Source organism: Sander lucioperca, chromosome 5 (genome assembly GCF_008315115.2).
Source record: "Sander lucioperca isolate FBNREF2018 chromosome 5, SLUC_FBN_1.2, whole genome shotgun sequence".
In the NCBI taxonomy this organism is placed as follows: Eukaryota; Metazoa; Chordata; class Actinopteri; order Perciformes; family Percidae; genus Sander; species Sander lucioperca.
Genome location: NC_050177.1, coordinates 18,931,194 through 18,952,161, shown reverse-complemented (window position 1 = coordinate 18,952,161; position 20,968 = coordinate 18,931,194). Strand labels below are relative to the sequence as shown.

General features: G+C 41.5%; 1 protein-coding gene and 2 long non-coding RNA genes across 3 annotated transcripts; 2 read left to right on the top strand and 1 right to left on the bottom strand.

Moving 5' to 3' along the window:
- The first annotated feature begins 1,206 nt into the window (after positions 1-1,206).
- LOC116048513 lies at positions 1,207-6,276 on the top strand. The gene is made up of 3 exons (XR_004104664.2): positions 1,207-1,216; positions 2,135-2,139; positions 6,111-6,276. It is a non-coding gene; the product is annotated as an uncharacterized LOC116048513 (long non-coding RNA).
- A 408-nt stretch (positions 6,277-6,684) lies between these two features.
- On the top strand, positions 6,685-7,152 carry LOC116048334. The gene is made up of 3 exons (XR_004104613.1): positions 6,685-6,763; positions 6,880-6,967; positions 7,082-7,152. It is a non-coding gene; the product is annotated as an uncharacterized LOC116048334 (long non-coding RNA).
- An 8,348-nt stretch (positions 7,153-15,500) lies between these two features.
- Positions 15,501-18,886, bottom strand: mtnr1ba (melatonin receptor type 1Ba). The gene is made up of 3 exons (XM_031297546.2): positions 18,878-18,886; positions 18,200-18,382; positions 15,501-16,435 (listed from the first exon to the last, which is right to left on the bottom strand). Exons 1-3 carry the CDS (start codon positions 18,884-18,886, stop codon positions 15,686-15,688), a joined length of 942 nt encoding a protein of 313 aa, XP_031153406.2. The 3' UTR covers positions 15,501-15,685.
- Positions 18,887-20,968: the final 2,082 nt, after the last annotated feature.

The window sequence follows — 20,968 nt, the reverse complement described above, 5'->3', positions numbered from 1 at the left end:
TTTGATATTATTTGTTTGTGCTTTAGAATGTAATCAAGAGCGTACTAGCCCCAGCTATTTATTTGAGATTGTATGGTATGTCCTGAAATTGCACGGCTCACTCATTAAGCCATGTGGGGTTACTGTTAAAATGTTTGAGATGATTATGTTGGTTGGTGTCAGTACAGTCAAACTTAGGTGAAGAAGAATCTTTGAAGAAAATCCATGAGAAAGTTATTTAGTGGTCCTTTAAAAACAAAACAACGTCTTTTCTTTGTCATTTAATCATTGCATTTACAGCAGAGATATTTACTACATCAATTCCTACCCGTTTATCATCTTAAAAGCAGAAGTAATAAAGACAATTCAGACATACAATAACAGATCAACCATAAAACTCGTGCACATTCTTTACCAAAATGGAATACAGCATGACAGGCCTGGAGATCAGCCTGCACCAACTGTTGCCCTTGGTGTTTACTAAGATACACTGAATAAAACAGTAGTAGCATCATTACAAGTATTGAGTAAGCTTCTTTTGCTGTCATGTTCTCTGGTCGTGATATGAAGTATGAAATGCATAGAGAAATTGGTGATTTTCATCATTACTAAGATTAAACATTACTAAGATAAAACCTGTAAACTGCATAAGTACACTTTTATATACCTTAAGGGTTTTTGTTTTATTACTTTATTGTAGGCTTTAATGCCTAAATGTTCAAACAATTTAACAGACAAATCAGAATGTTATAGCACTGCATTTGTCTGATGACTAAAGGTGTGTTCACACTGAAGTAAGCAAATTTTTGTCTTGCATTATTGCACTAATATGACAGCTGGAGAGGTCTGGATCTTTGTTCAGTTTATTTGCTTTAAGGGCCCCTATTATACTCCTTTTTATTTTTATACTCCTTTTGCTTTGATGTTCAAAAAACATGTTTCTCATACTTCCCATTGCTGAAACACTCTCTCTGAGCTCTTGGCCCGCCTTCCTGAAAAGCCCAGTCTGCTCTGATTGGGAAGCTGGCCGACTCTGTTGTGATTGGTCAATCAAATTCAAACAAGCCACTGGACAGGCTGTACTGCTCGGGCAGCACATATGAGCAGCACATATGAAAAACTGTCATTCTCAATCAGTGACATCACTAATGGAGGAATTTCAAACAGGAATGTGGGCGAGCCGTTTTCAGGCAGTTGAGAAAAAGTGCTGTCTGTGAGAGAGAAAGCTCCATTTGCAGTGAAATGTGTTTTTTTAGTACTTTATATATCTATTAAATACACAAAAACTATATAACACACTAAAGGACAGGACAAATCCCAAAAAGCATAATAGGGGCTCTTTAAACAGTGACTGTACTGACTGTACACATGCTAACTGTAAGCCAGGTAGTCAAAACCATGTTAAAACCTAGCATCTTAGGACATTAAAAGCCTGTTTATACTTTGAAATTTGACGTGTTATCAAAACAAATTTTCTATTCCTTTGATGGGCACGGCTAGCTCCACCCCATTTGAATGTAAAGACTGACATACATATCTGGTATGTGACCTCTTACATAACTCATGCATCTGTTCAGGTTTACAGCTGAGTAACCTGCTGAGCTGTGATGTGTTGCTGTGGACAGTCCAAGTAACACCACTGAGGACTGATACACTTCAGTATAGGAGTTTTATATTATGAAAAAATAGTGTTTAATGTATAAATAATATAATTACCCTTTCATATAATCTATTCTGTCCCTGAATTTCATAGTTTTGCACCCGTTAAAATGTTATCACTCCATTAAATGGGCATTATCACTGGTTACCAGCCTCATAGATATGGGATAGAGGGGGCCTGCTAAACATACTAGGAGGTTCAGAGGGCTGTAACCATCTACTCCCTTGGTATGGGCTATGGGAGTCCAGTTCAGAATTCAAACAAAACAATTGTTACTTGGTTAGGTTAGACAACAAAACTACTTTACGTTTGTCAGTGACATTACTTAAGAATGTCGTAAGTAATTGTAAAGGGGCAGTTCCCCCCAAAATCAAGAAAAACATTTTCCCTCTTACCTTAATCTAGATTTTTTTTGGTGCGAGTTGCCCAGGTTTAGAGATTTTGGCCGTAACAATGTCTGCCTTCTCTCCTTGGTTGAGCTGTAACGTTAGCTAGCTTAGGTGAGCTAGCAGTATCAGTTAGCTACAGTTACAGCTTAGCCGAGGAGTACGATGGGTGGGTGATCCAGCTTACCAATAGATGATAGTGGCTGACTGAGCCAACTAGGAGGCAGAGTAGGGCCATACTGTCTCATATCTATGAAAGCATAATAACTGATTAAATTGGCTGATAACATTCGAAGCAGGTGGGTTTTTCATATTCTTTGCTTTTGTCAAATTTGTAGTAGTAGTAGTAGTAGTTTGAATAGAGAAAAAAAGCACCACATGGAGTGAAATACAACAACAGGAAAAATAAGTGGTCATCCCACACTGGTTTCCCCCCCTAACTAATGGGGAAAGTGGTTGACATTGAGAGACATTGATAATGAATGTTTAAACACAAAATTGCATGCTTTTGGCCACCTGGCTTGTAATAAGGACTGACGTGTGTGCGTGTGTGCGTGTGTGTGTGTGTGTGTGCATGCTTGTGTGTGTTCATGTCCAGCTGCACCTTTGCTTTGACTTCACATGCAAATTCCTGTTCGGTGTGAACACACTGAGACACTATAGGGTAGTTGGTAGTTGGTAAAATAGCTTAATCATATACCTGTAACCCCACCATAGCCTTTTGCCAGCATGTTTTTTTGGTAAAATCTTCATTTGATGAACAATAAATCATGCACTTTGACAAACCATGGGAATACCTATTAGACATTTGAGACATCCTCCAGTAACACAGTGAAATACATCTGTTTGGGATTCATCATGCTGCAGTGCATTTGCCCATTGTTATCATAAAAAAGAGAATTATTTTATAATTATTTCTTTCATACAGTTTAACTTTCAAAACATGTGGTGCGCCAAAACACACAGTAGTACACTACAGAAATACAGAAGAATGCAGTAGCCACTGTGTGGACTTTCAGACAACCATCATAGACGTGAAAATGCAAAACACCTAAATTACTAATCTCTAGGTGCCTTCACTTTCAAATACACATTGCCCACACAGTAGAGGAGGCATGCACCCTGAGGTGTACAAAACATGATATATAATGTGGGCAGCACGGTGGCTCAGTGGTTAGCACTTCTGCCTCACAACAAGTTGGCACTGCAGAGTTTGATCCCTGGTCCGGGCAGGGCCTTTCTGTGTGGAGTTTGCATGTTCTCCCCATGTTTGTGTGGGTTTCTTCCAGGTGCTCCGGTTTCCTCCCACCATAAACACATGCATGCTAGGTATCTAGGACTACAGTTGAAAAGTAACCGTCTGGCTAACACTGGCACATTTACAGAAATGTTGATTAATATGCATTGTCCTAATCAAATAAATACATCTTATAATAATTTGCAATACATGTTTAAGGCTCATCAATTTTGGTTTTCTTATTGTAAAAAAGCATGGAAGTTATCGTTCAATATTCTGACTACTAAAAACCAGGTGAAAATCCCATGACAAAAATCAACAATGCAAAAATACATTTCTCAAATTTCTCAACGTTAAAAAAAGTGATATGTAGTTAGATAAGACTAAACAAAACTTAATTTGCTATTTCATTCAATGTAGTTATATACAGTGTTGGGCAAGTTACTTCCAAAATGTAATACATTATAGATTACTAGTTACTGTCATTTGAGAGTAATTAGTTATATTACAATATTACTGTCTCTGAATTGTAATGCGTTACACTACTTTTGCATTACTTTTGAGTTACTTTCACCAAAATAACAGGGGAAGTTTGATTTGGCAGCTAGCTTGTGAATTTCACCACCGGATCAATAAAGTCTCCTCTTTATCCACTTTAATACATCATAGATTATTCATATTTTGTATAATTAATATAAATATGCAAAGTAACTAAAGCTATACAAAATAGATAAGTAAAACGTATAATAGGCAAGTAGGAGAAAATGAAAATACTCAATTAAAAGTACGGCATTGTTGTAAAATGTTTGTTTATAGCACTTCAATAAGAAATTCATGTTGTTTAGGTTAAAACACTCTAAAGGAAATGTTCAATTATAGTGTGATTAAAACTCACTATTAACATTATTTACAGTACTTGATTTACAGCTGATTTGTGAAAAGGTAGCCTACACAACCTTATTTAACAGTAATTTAGTTTTACTGCGAACCGTCACAGGAAGTGCTTTTATTTTGAAGTAGGCTACACGGAAGTTGTCTGTTGTGTAGCCTACTCTTGCTAGCTTACTGAGAAGCAACATGTCCGTCAGGCTCAAGTTCACTTTCTTGTTTGTAAAACTGCAACATATTGAACAGTAAATGGTCACAGTAAAAGACAAGCGTTTTTGGTCGTCATTCGAAGCCATTCCACTACAGGCATAGTTACTCTCCACGGCTGATAAAAATACAATGATATTTACGTGTAGCAAGCCTCAACATTAATTCCCGAGATGTTTATATCTGTCAACCGCTGACCTACCGTCACCTGTTGGGACATACATGCTGTCCGTACCGTCTCTGGTTCTGACCACGGGAACAGAAACAGGACAGCTCACTTCAACGCAGCGTAATAACTCCTGAAAATAATATCCATCTCGCAAATGTATCTGTCTCTGCAGTCATCTCAACCATTGAATACAGCGACAGGAAAATAATACGTTTTTTTTTTTCCTGTGAAGAAATGTGTCGCGGTGTTAAAAAAACCAATGCACCACTAAATGTTGCGTTAAAATGCGTTGTAACTCGCGTTACTGAGATTGTAACGAGTATAATATTACCGAAATTTAATTAGTAATGCGTTATATTACTGCGTTACAGCAGAAAGGAATACATTACTGTAATTGCGTTACTTTTGTAACGCGTTACTCCCAACACTGGTTATATATATGTATTAGGGCTGTCAACGTTAACGTGTTTTTTTAATGTAAAGGATGGTTACGCTTCGTGTGATACGTGTGGCTCAGCAAACGTGGGAAATAATGACAAAGGACAGTGCCCACTCTGCTGAATGGCAAGTTTCATTATAAAAAGCTTCCAGATGGTAGTTTTGATAAAAACCAAAGGTGGAAGAGAGATGGGGGATGACACGCAGCAAAGGGCCGCAGGTCGGACTCAAACCCCGGCCACTGCAAAGGACGCAGCCTACATGGGGCGCATAGAGGTCGCCCCTGATTACAATTTTGTAATCGATTGACAGCACTATATATACAGTATATATATATAGCATATATTCTTAAAAATAACCACCAAGATAATCAGCATATTGTTGCTTCTTTGGAGTTTTCAGTTTCTTATTGCCGCTGCAGGTCTCTTTTGCATTCATTTCCAACAGTAAGTTGCTATTTTGTAGTGTGTTTCAAACACCACTGTTGTTTCTTTAGAGAGAAGACACACCAGCCCGATAATCGGCCATCGGACCGTCTAGCGAGGTCGGTGACTCGAGTCTGTTCGGTGTGTCCCGTGCCGTCAGCCATCTGAGGAGCCGTCAGCATTCATTTTGGCCGACCCGACATGTTCAGTCGGAGACAGGGCAGTCGGTTTTCAGAAACACGTTTTGGTGTACAATATGAGATCGTATTCTGAACAAGCCGTCATGACAGTCTGGCTGTGAATTTCCGGAGAAAAAAGAACCACGTGACGCGTTCGTCCAATCAGCTGCCGGTTTTCATTTTCTGGGAAATAATCAGACGGTTAATGGAAACAATACAGAGCAGCGCCGCCTGCTTCTATGGAGACGTCTTACGTTTCGCGCACGCGCAGAGCGTACGCTCAAGTCGGCGTCGCCTCAGTGTGTTCTGAGGCATTTTTTGGACCTCGGGACCAACTGATCAGTCCGACTGCCTTTTCTGCCGACGGTCGGCCCGTCTGGTTGGTGTGTCAGGGCCTTTATCTGTTTGCAGGCTAATATGCCTAATCTTTGCAGTTTTTTCCTGATTTAGTTCCCCGAATGTAGTTTCTAGGATTTCTTAGTTCCTGGAACTACTTGAAAGTGAAATGGGGTAATAGACAATTTTTCTATTTAGAGTCTAAGGCTGAATCTCATTTCTCTGTCTTACCCCTTCCCCTTACCCCTTCCCCTTAGTTTTGCGCATTCATGTGAGAGTAAGGGCTATCCCAATTCTTATTTTGATCGAGGGGTAGGGCTAAGGGGAAGGGCTAGATACCCCTTAAAACCAAGCAAAGACGAGAGCTTACTTGAAAGCAAGGGGTACCCAGAATATACTGCGTAACCGACAACAATGGCAGCCAGATTGTCCAGAGAGACCCATAAATGTAAGTATTTTCGGCTTAAAGAATTGATTTAAAAATTACGAAAGACTTGTTTTGTGCTCTACACAGTCCTGTACGTATATATTTGCAACCATGTTTGTAATTGAAACGTTTTTAAAAATCGCTAGTTTGCTACGCTAACGTTACATTGCTTATTTGCACAACAGTCCCGCATTTCTCTGCCTTGAATGGACTCCATGCATTTCTACAGTGTTAACTAAACTCCATTAGCAGTGAATTTTGTTTGATATCAGTGCATAACACTACTTGCTTTGGAGCCATCGATACGTGCTTTACATAAACCATCCTGTATCACATAGGGACGCCTGAGGAAACCCAGCAGCTCATCCAATTTAGGTCTGAAAACAAACCAAAGTTTCTAAAATCAAAATATGCTGCAAAGCAACTATGGGAGTGAGTCATACGTTCATGTTGTAGCCATTCATTATTGTCTTGGTACTGTATTATTGTAATCATTTGTAATTCATTCCTGTTCATGTACATGTACATTGTTGTTGATTATGATACAGGACACTGATGAAAGAAATTGGGTTGGAGGGAAAAGTGACTGGCCAACAGGCATCAAAGAAGTGGGAAAATCTTAAGCAAAGATACAAGGTATGTGATGTTCCGTTAAAGAAAAAACCCTACATCTTCAATCTCATACAAGGCAATGAATGCATACTATATGGTTGTAGGCATTAATTTAGTGTGTGTTGTGTGTCCTTCCAGGAACTAAGAACTCCCAGAACAGGGTCAGGTACGGACAGGGGGGAAGTGACCGCTGCAACCTGGCAATTTTATTCCTTTAAAATTATTAAATAATTCCTTTTATGATGATCCCACGCCAATCCTCATGGTATGTATAAATTTCAGAATAGCAGAATGTTAATATGTTCTTATTGTAATGCTCTCTCTCTTTCTCATATATATATATATATATATATATATATATAAAAGAAAGATATATATATGAGAAAGAGAGAGCATATATATATATATACACAGTACTGTGCAAAAGTCTTAGGCAGGTGTGAACAAATGCTGTAAACTAAGAATGCTTTCAGAAATATAAATAATGATTGTTTATTTTTATCAATTTACAAAATGCAAAGTGAGCGAACAAAAGAAAAATCTAAATTACATCAATATTTGGTGTTACTACCCTTTGCCTTCAAACCAGCATCAATTCTTAGTTAGGTACTTGCAAAAAGTCAGGGATTTTGTAGGATTGTGGTCAGGTGTATGATCAACCAATTATAGTATATAGGTACTACTGCATCTCCAAGGTCTCTCCCAGACAAATATTTCAAAGCAGACTGGTGTTTAAGATGTGCTGTTCAAGCTCTTTTGAAAAAGCACAAAGAAACGGGCAACGTTGAGGATCGTAGATGCAGTGGTCAGCCAAGGAAACTTAGTGCAGCAGATGAAAAACACATCAAGCTTATTTCCCTTCGAAATCGGAAGATGTCCAGCAGTGCCATCAGCTCAGAACTGGCAGAAACCAGTGGGACCCAGGTACACCCATCTACTGTCTGGAGAAGTCTGGCCAGAAGTGGTCTTCATGGAAGAGTTGCAGCCAAAAAGCCATACCTCCGGCATAGAAACAAGGCCAAGCGACTCAACTATGCACGAAAACATAGGAACTGGGGTGCAGAAAAATGGCAGCAGGTTCTGGACTGATGAGTCAAAATTTGAGTGTATATGAGTGTCTGCAGGCAACAGTGAAGCATAGTGGAGGTTCTTTGCAAGTTTGGGGCTGCATTTCTGCAAATGGACTTGGAGATTAGGTCAGGATTAATGGTGTCCTCAATGCTGAGAAATACAGGCAGATACTTATCCATCATGCAATACCATCAGGGAGGCGTATGATTGGCCCCAAACATACAGCCAAGGTCATTAAGAACTATCTTCAGTGTAAAGAAGAACAAGAAGTCCTGAAAGTGATGGCATGGCCCTCACAGAGCCCAGATCTCAGCATCATCGAGTCTGTCTGGGATAACATGAAGAGACAAAAGGATTTGAGGAAGCCTACATCCACAGAAGAAGGTTAGTTCTCCAAGATGTTTGGAATAACCTACCAGCCGAGTTCCTAGAAGAATTGATGCTGTCTTGAAGGCAAAGGGTGGTCACACCAAATATTAATTTTAGACTTCTCTTCTGTTCATTCACTGCATTTTGTTAATTGATGAAAATAAACTATTAACACTTCCATTTTTGAAAGCATTCTTAGTTTACAGTATTTTTTCATACCTGCCTAAAACTTTTGCACAGTACTGTATATATATATATATATATATATATATATATATATAGAAACATAATTTTCACATGACATGGTCACAAACATTTGTGGATTGTAAATCAAGATTTATCTTGTTCCTTTAGGAGATTGTTGAGCCCTCATCCCCAGCCAGCACCTCTGCAGCCAGCATTTCACCACTGCCAACTGCCAACCCAAAAAGAAAAGAAAAAGAAATAATCCCATCCTGGATTTCCTCACTGAGGAGTCCAATAAGGAGGAGAGGCGCCACGAGGAGAGCAACAGACAGACAGAGAGGTTCTTGGCCCTCTTTAAAAAGATGGTAGAGAAGCTGTAGTTTTTTTTTTGTTATTTGCAAAATAACAAAATTTATTATTTGCTGTCTTTTTGGAGTTTTATACATTTGAGTGCCTTTTTTATGTGTGACATTTATTGCCCCCACCCTTACACTGAACAAAGTCAGTCAACACTGTTCTGCTCATCTACCTCATGTATATTTCAATCTTACAATTTTGTTATTTATATATATTTATATATTACCATTGCACTGAACTGCCTTGCACTACATATTTAAATCTTAGACTACGCTGATATTGCACCATTCCTTCCCTCTCTTCAATTGTTATTGTATATTTTTTGTAAATTGCTATTGTATTGCTATTCTGTAAACAGTATACAGTACTGAATAATGTCCTGTTTTTTGTATGTTTACTTTATTGGGCAATAAAGACAGATTTTTGTTAACAAAGAAAGTGTTTCTGAACATCAATGACATTCAAAACCGTGATAACTGAAACAGATATACAAAACACCATGCAATGCCTATACAAATATTTATTGCAAACAGACCTAAGTAGTACACAGATAAGAACATCTGCATTCATATCCACCACCACCACCAAAATGAACAAAGATCTATAAAATATATACATGCATATAACACTTGTCATGTTCATGGGGCCTGCACATTGTCTGAAACTAGGGCAGCCAGTCTGTTTCTTGTGTCATTCCCAGAGGTTTCATTGTATGCCATGTGTTCACGGGGAGGTTGGGTGTTATCCATTAAAATGTCTTCATCTGGAACCAGTGTGTCACCATTGTCCATACACACATTGTGCAAAAAGGCACATGAAGCAATTACCTGGGCTTACGTGGGCTTCACCTCCGAAGCTCTGAAAAGCGTTGACCTCCATCTGGTCTTCATCATGCCGAACGCCCTTTCAATTATGCTACGCCCCCTTGACTGATAGTAATTACATCGCTGCTGTACTTGTCCATGCACTGGCTCCTTGAATGGGGTGATGAGGCAAATTGGAGTTTCCAAACAGGGATACCCACCATCCCCCAGAAGGGTGTAGCCCGTTGGGGTATACCGTCTCATGGTATAAAAACTGCTGTTTTTCATTATTTGTGTGTCATGGACAGACCCCGGGTACCCCACAAAAATGTCCAGAAATCTGCCATTCCAGTCACATATTGCCTGCATGTTGTCTGAGTAAAAGCCTTTATAATTCAAATAGTCTAATCTGTGACGCTGGGGTGGTTTTATCCGTATGTGGCTGCCATCGATTGCTCTAACCACATTGTGGAATGCAGAGGTTCCTGAAATGTTGACAAATCCCTGACCAACTGCAGGCAGGTCCACTGTTTGAAGGAAGTAGATTGCTCTCCTCAGATTGTCCCATATGTTCTGGGCCACTCTGTGGATGATGCAGTGAACTGTAGCCTTTGGTACATTAAAGACATGGGACACCACCCGATATGAGATTCCATGTGCCAGCCAATAGGTGTATATTGCTCATTACCCCAGCCATGGTCCTGCTCCCTTTGCAAAAGCCTCTGTAAGCTGTGCATCGCTGTTCTGGTGAGGCGGAAATCCTACCTCAGCTCAGTCTCAACATTGAACCACATGCGCAGTACAGGCATGTTGGGGTTTATGGCACAGTTTGTTGTTGGAGCACCAGTCTGGAAAAGAAAACCATTTCACACACATTAATGGGCTTAGTTGGAAAAATGTTTGCCCCTTTAAACTACTTTAAACTGTTTACGTCTCCCCTTCCCCACAACAAAGCACATAGTGGCTACAGTTACGTCTCCCCCCCCAGGACAAAGCACATAGCAGGGCTGGACTGGGACAAAAAAATCGACAAAATAATACTTACGTCTCCCCTTCCCCACAACAAAGCACATAGTGGCTACAGTTACGTCTCCCCCCCAAAATAAAACACATCGTGACTAGAGTTGCCCCCCCCCCCACACCCCAGAACAAAGCAGGGCTGGACTGGGACAAAAATCGACAAAATAATACTTGTACACATAAATCTTTACTGGGTTCGTATTACAATATAATACAAGTCCATGTAAGGTACGCGAGTCCAGCTCAGCTAGCTACTGTGTTGGTTAGTTCGGTTAACGTTAAGTACAACATAACGTTGTTTGCAACTAATCCATACATACCATAAGCTGATCCACCAGCATTCGTAGACGTCGTAGACGTAGACCTCTTCTTCTCGCTTGATTTCTGCTATTTGTTGCAGACAATCGCAAAAACATCACTAAAGCCCACGCAATCGACATACATACACTTGCAGACGGCATCTTGAAGTTTGTGATCAACACTTGTCGCCTCTGGTGATGTAGCAGCCGGCTAGCGACAATGTTTGATGACGTAACCGTAACCAAGTGGTGTCTCATTTCATAGGGGTATGTTTTCACCCCTAGCCCTTACCACTCAATTTCGAGGGACAAGGGCTGGGGGTAAGACGAAGGGGTAGGGGTAAGGTGTAAGACAGAGAAATGAGATTCAGACTTAACACTAGTGCAACTGAAAAGGTTTGATCTGAAAAGGGCACGAAGGTAAGGTGTCCCAGTACTAGTGCAGAAGAGTGTTTGTGTTTAATTCTACTATACCACAGATTAGGTTCATTATAGTATTTTTGAGAATTAGGTGAGGCTCTTTTTTATATTATGTATTTTTAACAATACTAGCACCAAAGTCTGACCTGCAATCAGATATACTACATGTCGATCCACCACCTCAAACTTCACATCCTTAGGCCGGCTGCACACTGGCTGCGTGGCGTGAGCGTGGCGTTTCTGTTGCGTGGCGGCTGCATGGCGTTTTCTGTCTTTGCACACCAGAAACGTGTCTGACGCAGCACTGCTGCTGCTGCTAGCATTGTCTGTACACATGTATGTTTCCCAAAACTGCACTCAAGCAGTAGTATACTTCATGTTAAACATAAATATATACTGATTTGATTACAGCAAAGGCAACGTCGGCAGTATTGACGGCAAAATAGGCTACAGAATATTTTGTTCTGTATTGACAGGTGCAATATTTGAAAATCAATAATTATTTATTATTTTTTTAAATTACATTTATATCTGCATTTATGTCAAAACCTAGAGACTTTCAAACATCAAAATGTCATTTATTAAATGTATTCGTGTCAAAATGACATATAAATATTTTCCTATTCTATTTTGCCTGGAAACGCTTCCAACATGCTTGCGTGTCGCGTGAAAAATAGGCATGCTATTTCTAGCATGCACGCGTTTTTGGCGCAGCTCGAGCCGCGCCTGAGACGTGCGTGTCACGTAGGCAGTGTGCAAGCTCTAACCTGTTAACATTGGAGCCGAAGTAAAAACAGACATGTCACGCAGCTGACACACTCACGCCATGCAGCTAGTGTGCAGGAGGCTTACCCTCATATCCTCAGTCATAGAGAGTTGCTCGCTCTGCTGCATGTCTGCCTGAGTGCTGCCCCTCCTCCTTCTCCCATGTGAATGATCCTAATGTCACTAAGATGATCAAAGCCAAGGCCTCCACCTGTTCTTTGGACTTCATGCCCATAGCCTTGGTCAAGGCATAGCTACCTACCCTGTGCCCCATTATTAACCACACCTCTTTGAAATCTGGCATGACAATCTGCCTTCAGAGCACAACTAAGCACAAAGGCCACCCTCATCAAAATCATCAATGGCCTCCTTATTGCTGTTGGTTCACACACATCAGTATCCTCATTCTCCTGAATATTTCTGCAGACACAGACACCCATTAATCTGAATACCCAGGCCTCACTGGTGCAGCTCTCTTATGAGCTGTGTTTCAATAGTGGTTCAACATACCCTCCTTCACTTCCCCTAAGTACTTGCCCTCGGGGGAATCCGCGCCGCCATCTTAAGTAACTTAATCCGCAATTTTACAGAAACATGTAATATAACTGTCAGTTAATATTTACTTTACTTTAATTTATTTACTAGATAGTAGTACTTGTGCGATTTCTTTCCAACAATATCTGTAAATGCATGGAAGAAATTCTGTTTTGCAAGATATAAGCAATAGTATGATTAATCATGATAAAGATCACAAACTTTCTAAATCTGAAACTCATGCAGCTGATTACCAAGCCTCATTGAAATGAGTGTGCAGGGATTTAAGATGTGTAAAAAGCAATAATTGGGACAGTGCCAAAGGAGTGGCAGATCAGGGTGGTGGTTCCCCTGTTCAGAAAGGGGGACCGAGGGTGTGTGCCAATTACCGGGGTATCAGTTCTTCTTCTCAGCCTCCCTGGTAAAGTCTACTCCAAGGTGCTGGAAAGGAGGGTTTGGCCGATCAATGCGGATTCCGTCCTGGTCATGGAACAATGGACAAGATTTTCACTCTTGCAAGGATCCTGGAGAGAGCCTGGGAGTATGTCCATCCGGTCTACATGTGTTTTGTGGATCTGGAGAAGGCGTATGACCGGGTCTCCCGGGAGATACTGTGGGAGGTGCTGCGGGAGTATGGGGTGAGGGGATCCCTTCTCAGGCGCATCCATGACCATAGCAAGAGCTGCGTCCGGGTTCTCGGCAGTAAATCGAACTCGTTTCAGGTAAGGGTTGGCCTCCGCCAGGGCTGCACTTTGTCACCAATTCTGTTTGTGAAATTCATGGACAGGATATTGAGGCGTAGTCGGGGTGGGGAGGGGTTGCATTTCGGTGGGCTGGGGATCTCATTGCTGCTCTTTGCAGATGATGTGGTCCTGATGGCATCATCGGCCTGTGACCTTCAGCACTCACTGGATCGGTTCGCAGCCGAGCGTGAAGCGGCTGGCATGAGGATCAGCATCTGTAAATCTGAGGCCATGGTTCTCAGCAGGAAACCGATGGAGTGCCTACTCCGAGTAGGGAATGAGTCCTTACCCCAAGTCAAGGAGTTCAAATACCTTGGGGTCTTATTCGCGAGTGAGGGAACAATGGGGCGGGAGATTGGTTGGGGAATCGGCGCAGCGGGGGCAGTATTACATTCAATTTATCGCACCGTTGTGACGAAAAGAGAGCTGAGCCAGAAGGCAAAGCTCTCGATCTACCAGTCAGTATTCGTTCCTACCCCCACCTATGGTCATGAAGGCTGGGTCATGACCGAAAGAACGAGATAGGGTGAGAAGCTCAGTCATCCGTGAGGAGCTCGGAGTAGAGCCGCTGCTCCTTTGCATCAAAATAAGCCAGTTGAGATGGTTCGGGCATCTTGTAAGGATGCCCCCTGGGCGCCTCCCTAGGGAGGTGTTTCAGGCACGTCCAGCTGGGAGGAGGCCTCGGGGAAGACCCAGGACTAGGTCCAACCTGACCTAGGAACGCCTTGGGATCCCCCAGTCAGAGCTGGCTAATGTGAAAAAACTATGCTTGGTCTGGTGCCTTTGATGTCAATTTTTGACAGTTGTCGAAAGTCCTGCATTGTTTGACCCATTTCACCCGACCTACCTCCTTATGCGGATTTTCGGTCAATCATACAACTCGCTACCGTTGTCGCTCTGAACATTACGTCATCTTAAGCGCCGCGGTTGAGCAACTGCTATGCTAGGTGCGGCCCATACAGACGCTAAAGGGTGATTTCATAAAGGGTGACATTGACCAAGCGTCAGTATTTTAAGAGTTAGGAATAAGAAAGGGTTGTCCCCTGAAGTCCGCAACCAGTGTTTCATTCTGGACTTCACCTCCTTCCAGTCACATGTTAAATCCTTTACCGAATCTGCTTTCTACCATCTCAAAAACATCCCCATACTCCGGCCGTCACTCACAGACTTTGTGGCAGAGACACTCATCCATGGCTTTATCACCTCCCATCTGGATAAAGGCAATTGAGTCCAGTCCTATGTACTCAGGATAGCCCTGGACAGGCTCAGCTGTCAAGGTTCTCACCCGCACAAAGCCCTGGTAGCACATCACCCCCAAACCTCATCCACCTTCACTAGCTCCCAAAATTCTCCTCCGCACTTACAAATCCTTTAATGCCCTTTCCCCCTAGTACTCATCAGATCTCCTCCACCCCTATAAACCTTCCCGGAATCTGCGGTCCTCAGACAAGGGTTTCTCAGCCTCCACCCTTTGGAATGCTCTCCTGGCAGAAATCTGTAATGCTGCATCTATTGACTCCTTCGAAAACTCCTGAAAACCTACCTGTTTACCACAGCCTATTGACTCAGTTCATTTTATTATCCCCTGCAAACATGGTCACTAGTATTCTCTGTTCTTGTGTTATTTCTGTTTGTCTTCCTCTATTTGTGTATAATAGTGTCCTATATATAAGTGTCATTGGGTCCCCTGAAATTCGACATGAAATGCAAGCTATCATTATTATTACTATTATTATTATTTAATATATAACTATAATATAATAATAATAGTTTTGTCACTATTTTTGACTTCACTAAGATGAGCAATGTTTCAGGCGTCAAACCATAAAATCAACTTTAAGTCAATAAATTTCAAAATCAGGTTTTCAAATGAAATTAAGCTTTTCTACTATTACAAAAAATCCTTCTTCAGATAAAATAAATACAAACTGAAATTGATGAGCCTTAGGTTTTACAAATGGCACTCTTGAAATAATGGATAATGAAGCTATTGTATTCAATAGGCCTCATTTTATGTCTTCTTTCATTTTAATCTTTGTCACAGTCTATGTTGGTCACTGTATTTTTTAAGACTCCATTGCTTTGGCACAGTAGAGATTAAAGTTTGATCAATGACACTCCACAAGTATGCACAGAAGAGGAGGGATGATGAGATAAACGAGGAGGAAAACAGTGTCACAGAGTTTCTCCTTTTACTTGCTCGTTGTTATTGAGTCCTGGCGAGGGTTTGCTCTTCATGCCCTCAGTGCCCCCTCGGGATGTCTCCTGAAAGAAAAGGTGTGGCTTCCATACAGACATGACAATCCGCTTGTACTCCCTGCGAAAGTTCTGGTTCAGCAGACCATAGACGATGGCATTAAGGCAACTGTTGAAGTAAGCCATGAAGTAGCTGACCACAAAGAGACACTCTGGAATGTGAGGTGCCACTGCTTCAGGGTTGATCGCAACAGCGAGCCCAATGAAGTTGAGTGGTGCCCAACAAATAGCAAACAGCACAAACACCACAAACATTGTGATAAAGTTCCTCAGGTCACTGGGCTTGATGCGTGGGCGTACCTCTGACTTTACCTTCCGCCTCACCTGGATGACCATGATCCAGATACGCAGGTAGCAGAAGGTGACCACAGAAATGGGCACAAAGAAATGAATGACCACAACTGTGATGGTGTAGGATGTGCTGACTGTCTGTGCAAATGTGCATGAGTAGATGCGTGGGTCGTACTGCAACGAGCCAACAAAAAAGTTGGGCAGGATGGCTATGACCGTCAGCAGCCAGATGAGTGCAACCAGCAGCAGCGTGTTGCGGTAGCTGTACAGCTTGTCGTAGCTGAAGCTGTGACAGATGTAACAGTAGCGGTTGATGGCAATGCCGGTTATGTTGAAGATGGAGCCAATGACGCTAAAGCCCATCAGGAAGCCACTCACCTGAAAGGGAGAGAAAGAGAGAGAGAAAGAGAACAGCTCATTGTAGTAATAAAAACACCACACAATAATACGTGCATTTGTTTTCTGTTCCTTGATGAGAAATAGCTTTAGTGTTAGGGTAACTTGCCACTAACAGTTGCTGTATTAACAACTTCCAAACAAAAAGTAGCTTAGCTTCATGAGCTACAGTTTCAAAGTAACTTTCCCAGCACTGCAGGTAAATGGCAGCGAGAAGAACAAAGTTTTGTGCACCAGCCATAAAAACAAAGACTAATTTACTGAGCACCAAATCAAGTGGTTCAAGAGGTAAATCTTTAACCAAATGACAAATTGCACATAGATATATAGTAATGAAGCTCAGCGTAATTTTTTTCAGGAAGACTTCTAAGCTTCATTTACCTCTCTTTCCTAAACTGATCAGCTGATTCGGGGCGTTCACTTTTCAGTTAAACCAACCAGAATTGGACATTAATTCCAAGAGCCAATCACAGCATTGCATCCCTGCTTTAAATCTGTTCTTCTCTCTGCAGCTGTCAGTTGTCATTCCAGGCAAAGCGTGCAACCCTCCTCCTCCCCTTTCACCTCCCGTCATCGTCATCCATGGCACCTCGGGGCCTCCTCCAGCGGACCGCTCCTGTTGGCTCCGTCCTTCCGGTCTTCATACTCCTTCACCACCACCAGTGTTTAGACTCCATCGTGGGATATTCCTGCCCACTCGTGGCTTCTCTACTCCCTTATAAAATATTATTTACACAGCGATGGAGTCTAATCTCCAAAGACTCAATACAGTTCAACCTTGTGCATATGTGACAAATAAACCTTTTGCATATTTGCAACAAAGTCTCTCCTGATTGAATTACTTCTAACATCATTACCCAGTCCAACAGACAGTGTCAGTGCATCTTGTCTCTTCTCCCTCTGTTATGGTTGTGTATGTTTCTGTTTCCTGTTTTATTTTGGTAGTCTGGTTTTCTGTCTTGTCTTGTTTTACTTCCTGTCTTTTGGTTTTCACGCCCTTGTGATTGTCTGATGTCTGTCACCTGTTTCCCAGCCCTTGTGTCACCTGTCTCTTGTTACCTCGTTACCCTGTGTATTTAGTCTTTGTGTTGCCCTTGTCTTGTGTCAGATCATTGTATTTGTTTTGTATTACGTGTGTTTGAGTCTTCCCGGTTAGTCTTAGTGTTCCCAGTTGCTGTATTCTATTTAGTCTTGGTCTTCATTTTGGATTACTTTTTGCCTGCTTTATCCAGGACTGTTTGTATATTTTTCATTGGTAATTAAATTAAGTAAATTAAATCTTCACACTATTCCACTGCCTACCGTCTCTGCTTTTGGGTCCGCCATTCTCTGAATCTCTGACACCCTCTGTATCAAATGTAACCAGGAGGTCATGTGGCTCAGGTCCTACCTGTTTTGGGGGCACCTCGAAGTTGCTCGACATCTTACTGGATGCGTATTCTTCTTGCTATCTAGCTAACTATTATTGACATTTCTCCATATTATTATTATTTCTGTCTACCCTGTACACACATCTATTGCATGTCGGCTTGTCCTGGGAGAGGTATCCCTCTTCTGGGAGTTTTTCCTTATCTGAATCAAAGGCAGAGGGTGTACTTAGATGTACAGATTGTACTTTGAGGTAAACTAGAGTTTTGTGACTTGGATTATATAAATTAAGTTGACTTGAGCTCAACTGCAGAAATAAGATCAAGGTTGTTAAAAACTATAAAACAAATCAGCATTAGATATACAGTCATGGCTTACCTTACACTGAGTGTCACCCAGTGACCAGCCGTCATGAAATATAGCATACAACACCAGAGGGTAGGGGTAGAATGCAACCACCAAGTCAGCGAAGGCCAGGCTTACCACAAAGACATTTCCTGTAAAGGATGGAAGGAGAGGAAACACAGAGTCATGAGAAGGTGTGATTGACACTGTAATAACCTTTAGTGTAGCAGTAGCAGGTCCATGTTAGGGAAATGTTAGGTCCGTGTTGATAGGCTGATTAGGAAGGCCAGCTCTGTTCTCGTATATCATATCCCCTTGACACAGAGGAGGTGGTGAGAGACAGGAGAATAGTGGCTAAATGATCATCCATGATGACTCATCCCACCCCATACAGGAGACTGTCAGTACTAAGCAGCTCCTTCAGTGACAGGCTGCGTCAAGGAGAGATACCGCAGGTCTTTCCTGCCTGCTGCTGTCAGACTATCAGCACTGCTTCCAGTAGATCACATGGACACACACACACACACACACACACACACACACACATACCAGGACTGATAACTGCAATAATGTAACAATAGTGCAATAGTGTAAATACAAATTGTACTTTTTTTTCTCTCTCCCCTGCTGCTGCAACAGTGAAATGTCTCAGTTGTGGGATTAATAAAGGATTTTGAATCTTGAATCTTAAATGTATATGCATGGACACACCTCACCCATGGCAGACTTCTTAACAATGTCAACCAATCAATCACACTATCACAGGTAGCTAGACAGAAACACTGAGCTCATAACTGTGTACTGTATATGAACACAGCCATGTCCTTTCACAGGTTATATAGAAAATTATTATATCAAGATAAACCCCTTGAGATGTATCATCTCGTTTTTAAGGGGATCCCAAACAAACACTCACAAAACAAATGGAAAACAGAACAGTACAAGGCACAATGCTATATACCACAACAATGAAAAAACAAACCAAGTAACTAAGAGGGAGAGAAACATTAGGGTACAACCTCAGTCTAGACACAACAATGATAATCTCTAAATAGAGAGAGGAACAGTGATGACGTTACTGAAAACATTGGCAATCGGTTTTAAGATGAAAAAACATTTTTTAAAGTAAAGTAATGACTATGACTAGGTTACCTATTCCAATTAGGAGTCCGAAACATAAAGATTTTTACCAACTTATTTAGATACAAAGTGGACTTCAAAGAGGATCAGAGCATCTTAGTAAATAATTTGTTGTCTTGCTAAATATGTGATATTCTGCCTCTCTGTCCCTCTCCCCCTCTTCAGCCACATTCCCTACCTGTCCACCAGATGCCCTCTGACTTTTTCACTAGACATCCTCATACACCTGTGCACCTGTTCTTACTTCCCTCATCAGTTACTTGCTACATATACCGGTCCACTTCCCTTGTTCCCTTATCTGATCATTACGTGCTATGTGGTGTTTTGTTGCCAGCCAAGTCTGCTGCCTAATTTGGACTCTGCGGATGAAGAATGTCATGTGGAGAAAGTTCATGAGGTGATTCACAAAATCCAGTTTTTGTTTTTGTTTTTGGATTTATCCAGGTAAGTCGATTGAGAACAATTTCTCATTTACAACGACGACCTGTCACATTCACACAGTTACACATTCATACCTGGAAGCTGCTTCTTTAACCTTTAGGCCACCACTGCCCGAAAAGCTGTGTCAGGAGTGGGATATAAACCCACGCCTCCATTTGGAGACTTCTTAAGCACTGCCAAAATAACAATGTTGAGCACAAGGAGGCAGCTCTGACATTGACACTCTGCAAAGTTTCATCCAGTACCTCCAGGATTTCGCGATTTCACGCAAATTCAACCAATCACTGTGAATTTGGGGCGACTCGCAATTTTGACCAATCACTGCAACTTTTCCGCAAATTTGACCAATAACCTAAAGTTTCCCACAACTTCAACCAATCCCAGCAGTCCCACGTGCACTCTGGGAGCTACTGACCAAGCGGGAGTGAGAACAGGTTGATAATTTCCTTGTTTCTGATATGAAGATAAGACGTGTGTGTGACTCGAACATCTCACATTTACCAACAAAAAGTACAGCGAAAGACCGTGCAAAACCTTTCAGACCGTCCTGCCAACCTGTATACATTTTAACATCAATGTACGCTGTAACGATTTTTTACTCTAAAGTCGCTAAAAGCTGCTGCTGTTTCAATCCTGTCGGCTCTCTACAGCGAGCGGGCGTGCTCCGTTCCCCCCGCGACTGACGTGCGCACACACACACACAAACACACATGGTGGATGCAGAAAAAAACAGAGATGAGACGATGACCTAAATTGAGGACAGCTATGCTCTATATTGTAAGTGCAATGAAAAGTTAAAGTCAAATAAGTACTTTATCAAACCCTTATGAATGTGTGTCCCAGGCCAGGTTAGGAAATTAACTAACAATGTAAAGATCAACAAGCCACTGACACATATGTTGAAATTTGATTAATTCAATAAGTTATTATTTTTTGTCTTAAATCCACCAGTCATTTTCATATTATACAAACATTTGCAGCATCCTGAGCCTTTTTTGTAAGGTTACTAGGAAATCTAGTAACCTACACAGTAAAAAATGGGGTGTTAATATTTCAGAGTAAAGTTATTTTAACCCAGATAGAGTATTTTCAACATTTTAGAGAGTAAAGTTGCTCTATCAGTAGAGTTAAGAGGGAGTGTAAAAATCTGCAGATACGCAGTGACAATTTCAACTCTACAGCAGTGATAAATACCCGCCACTCTGCTGTACTGAAGTTTGG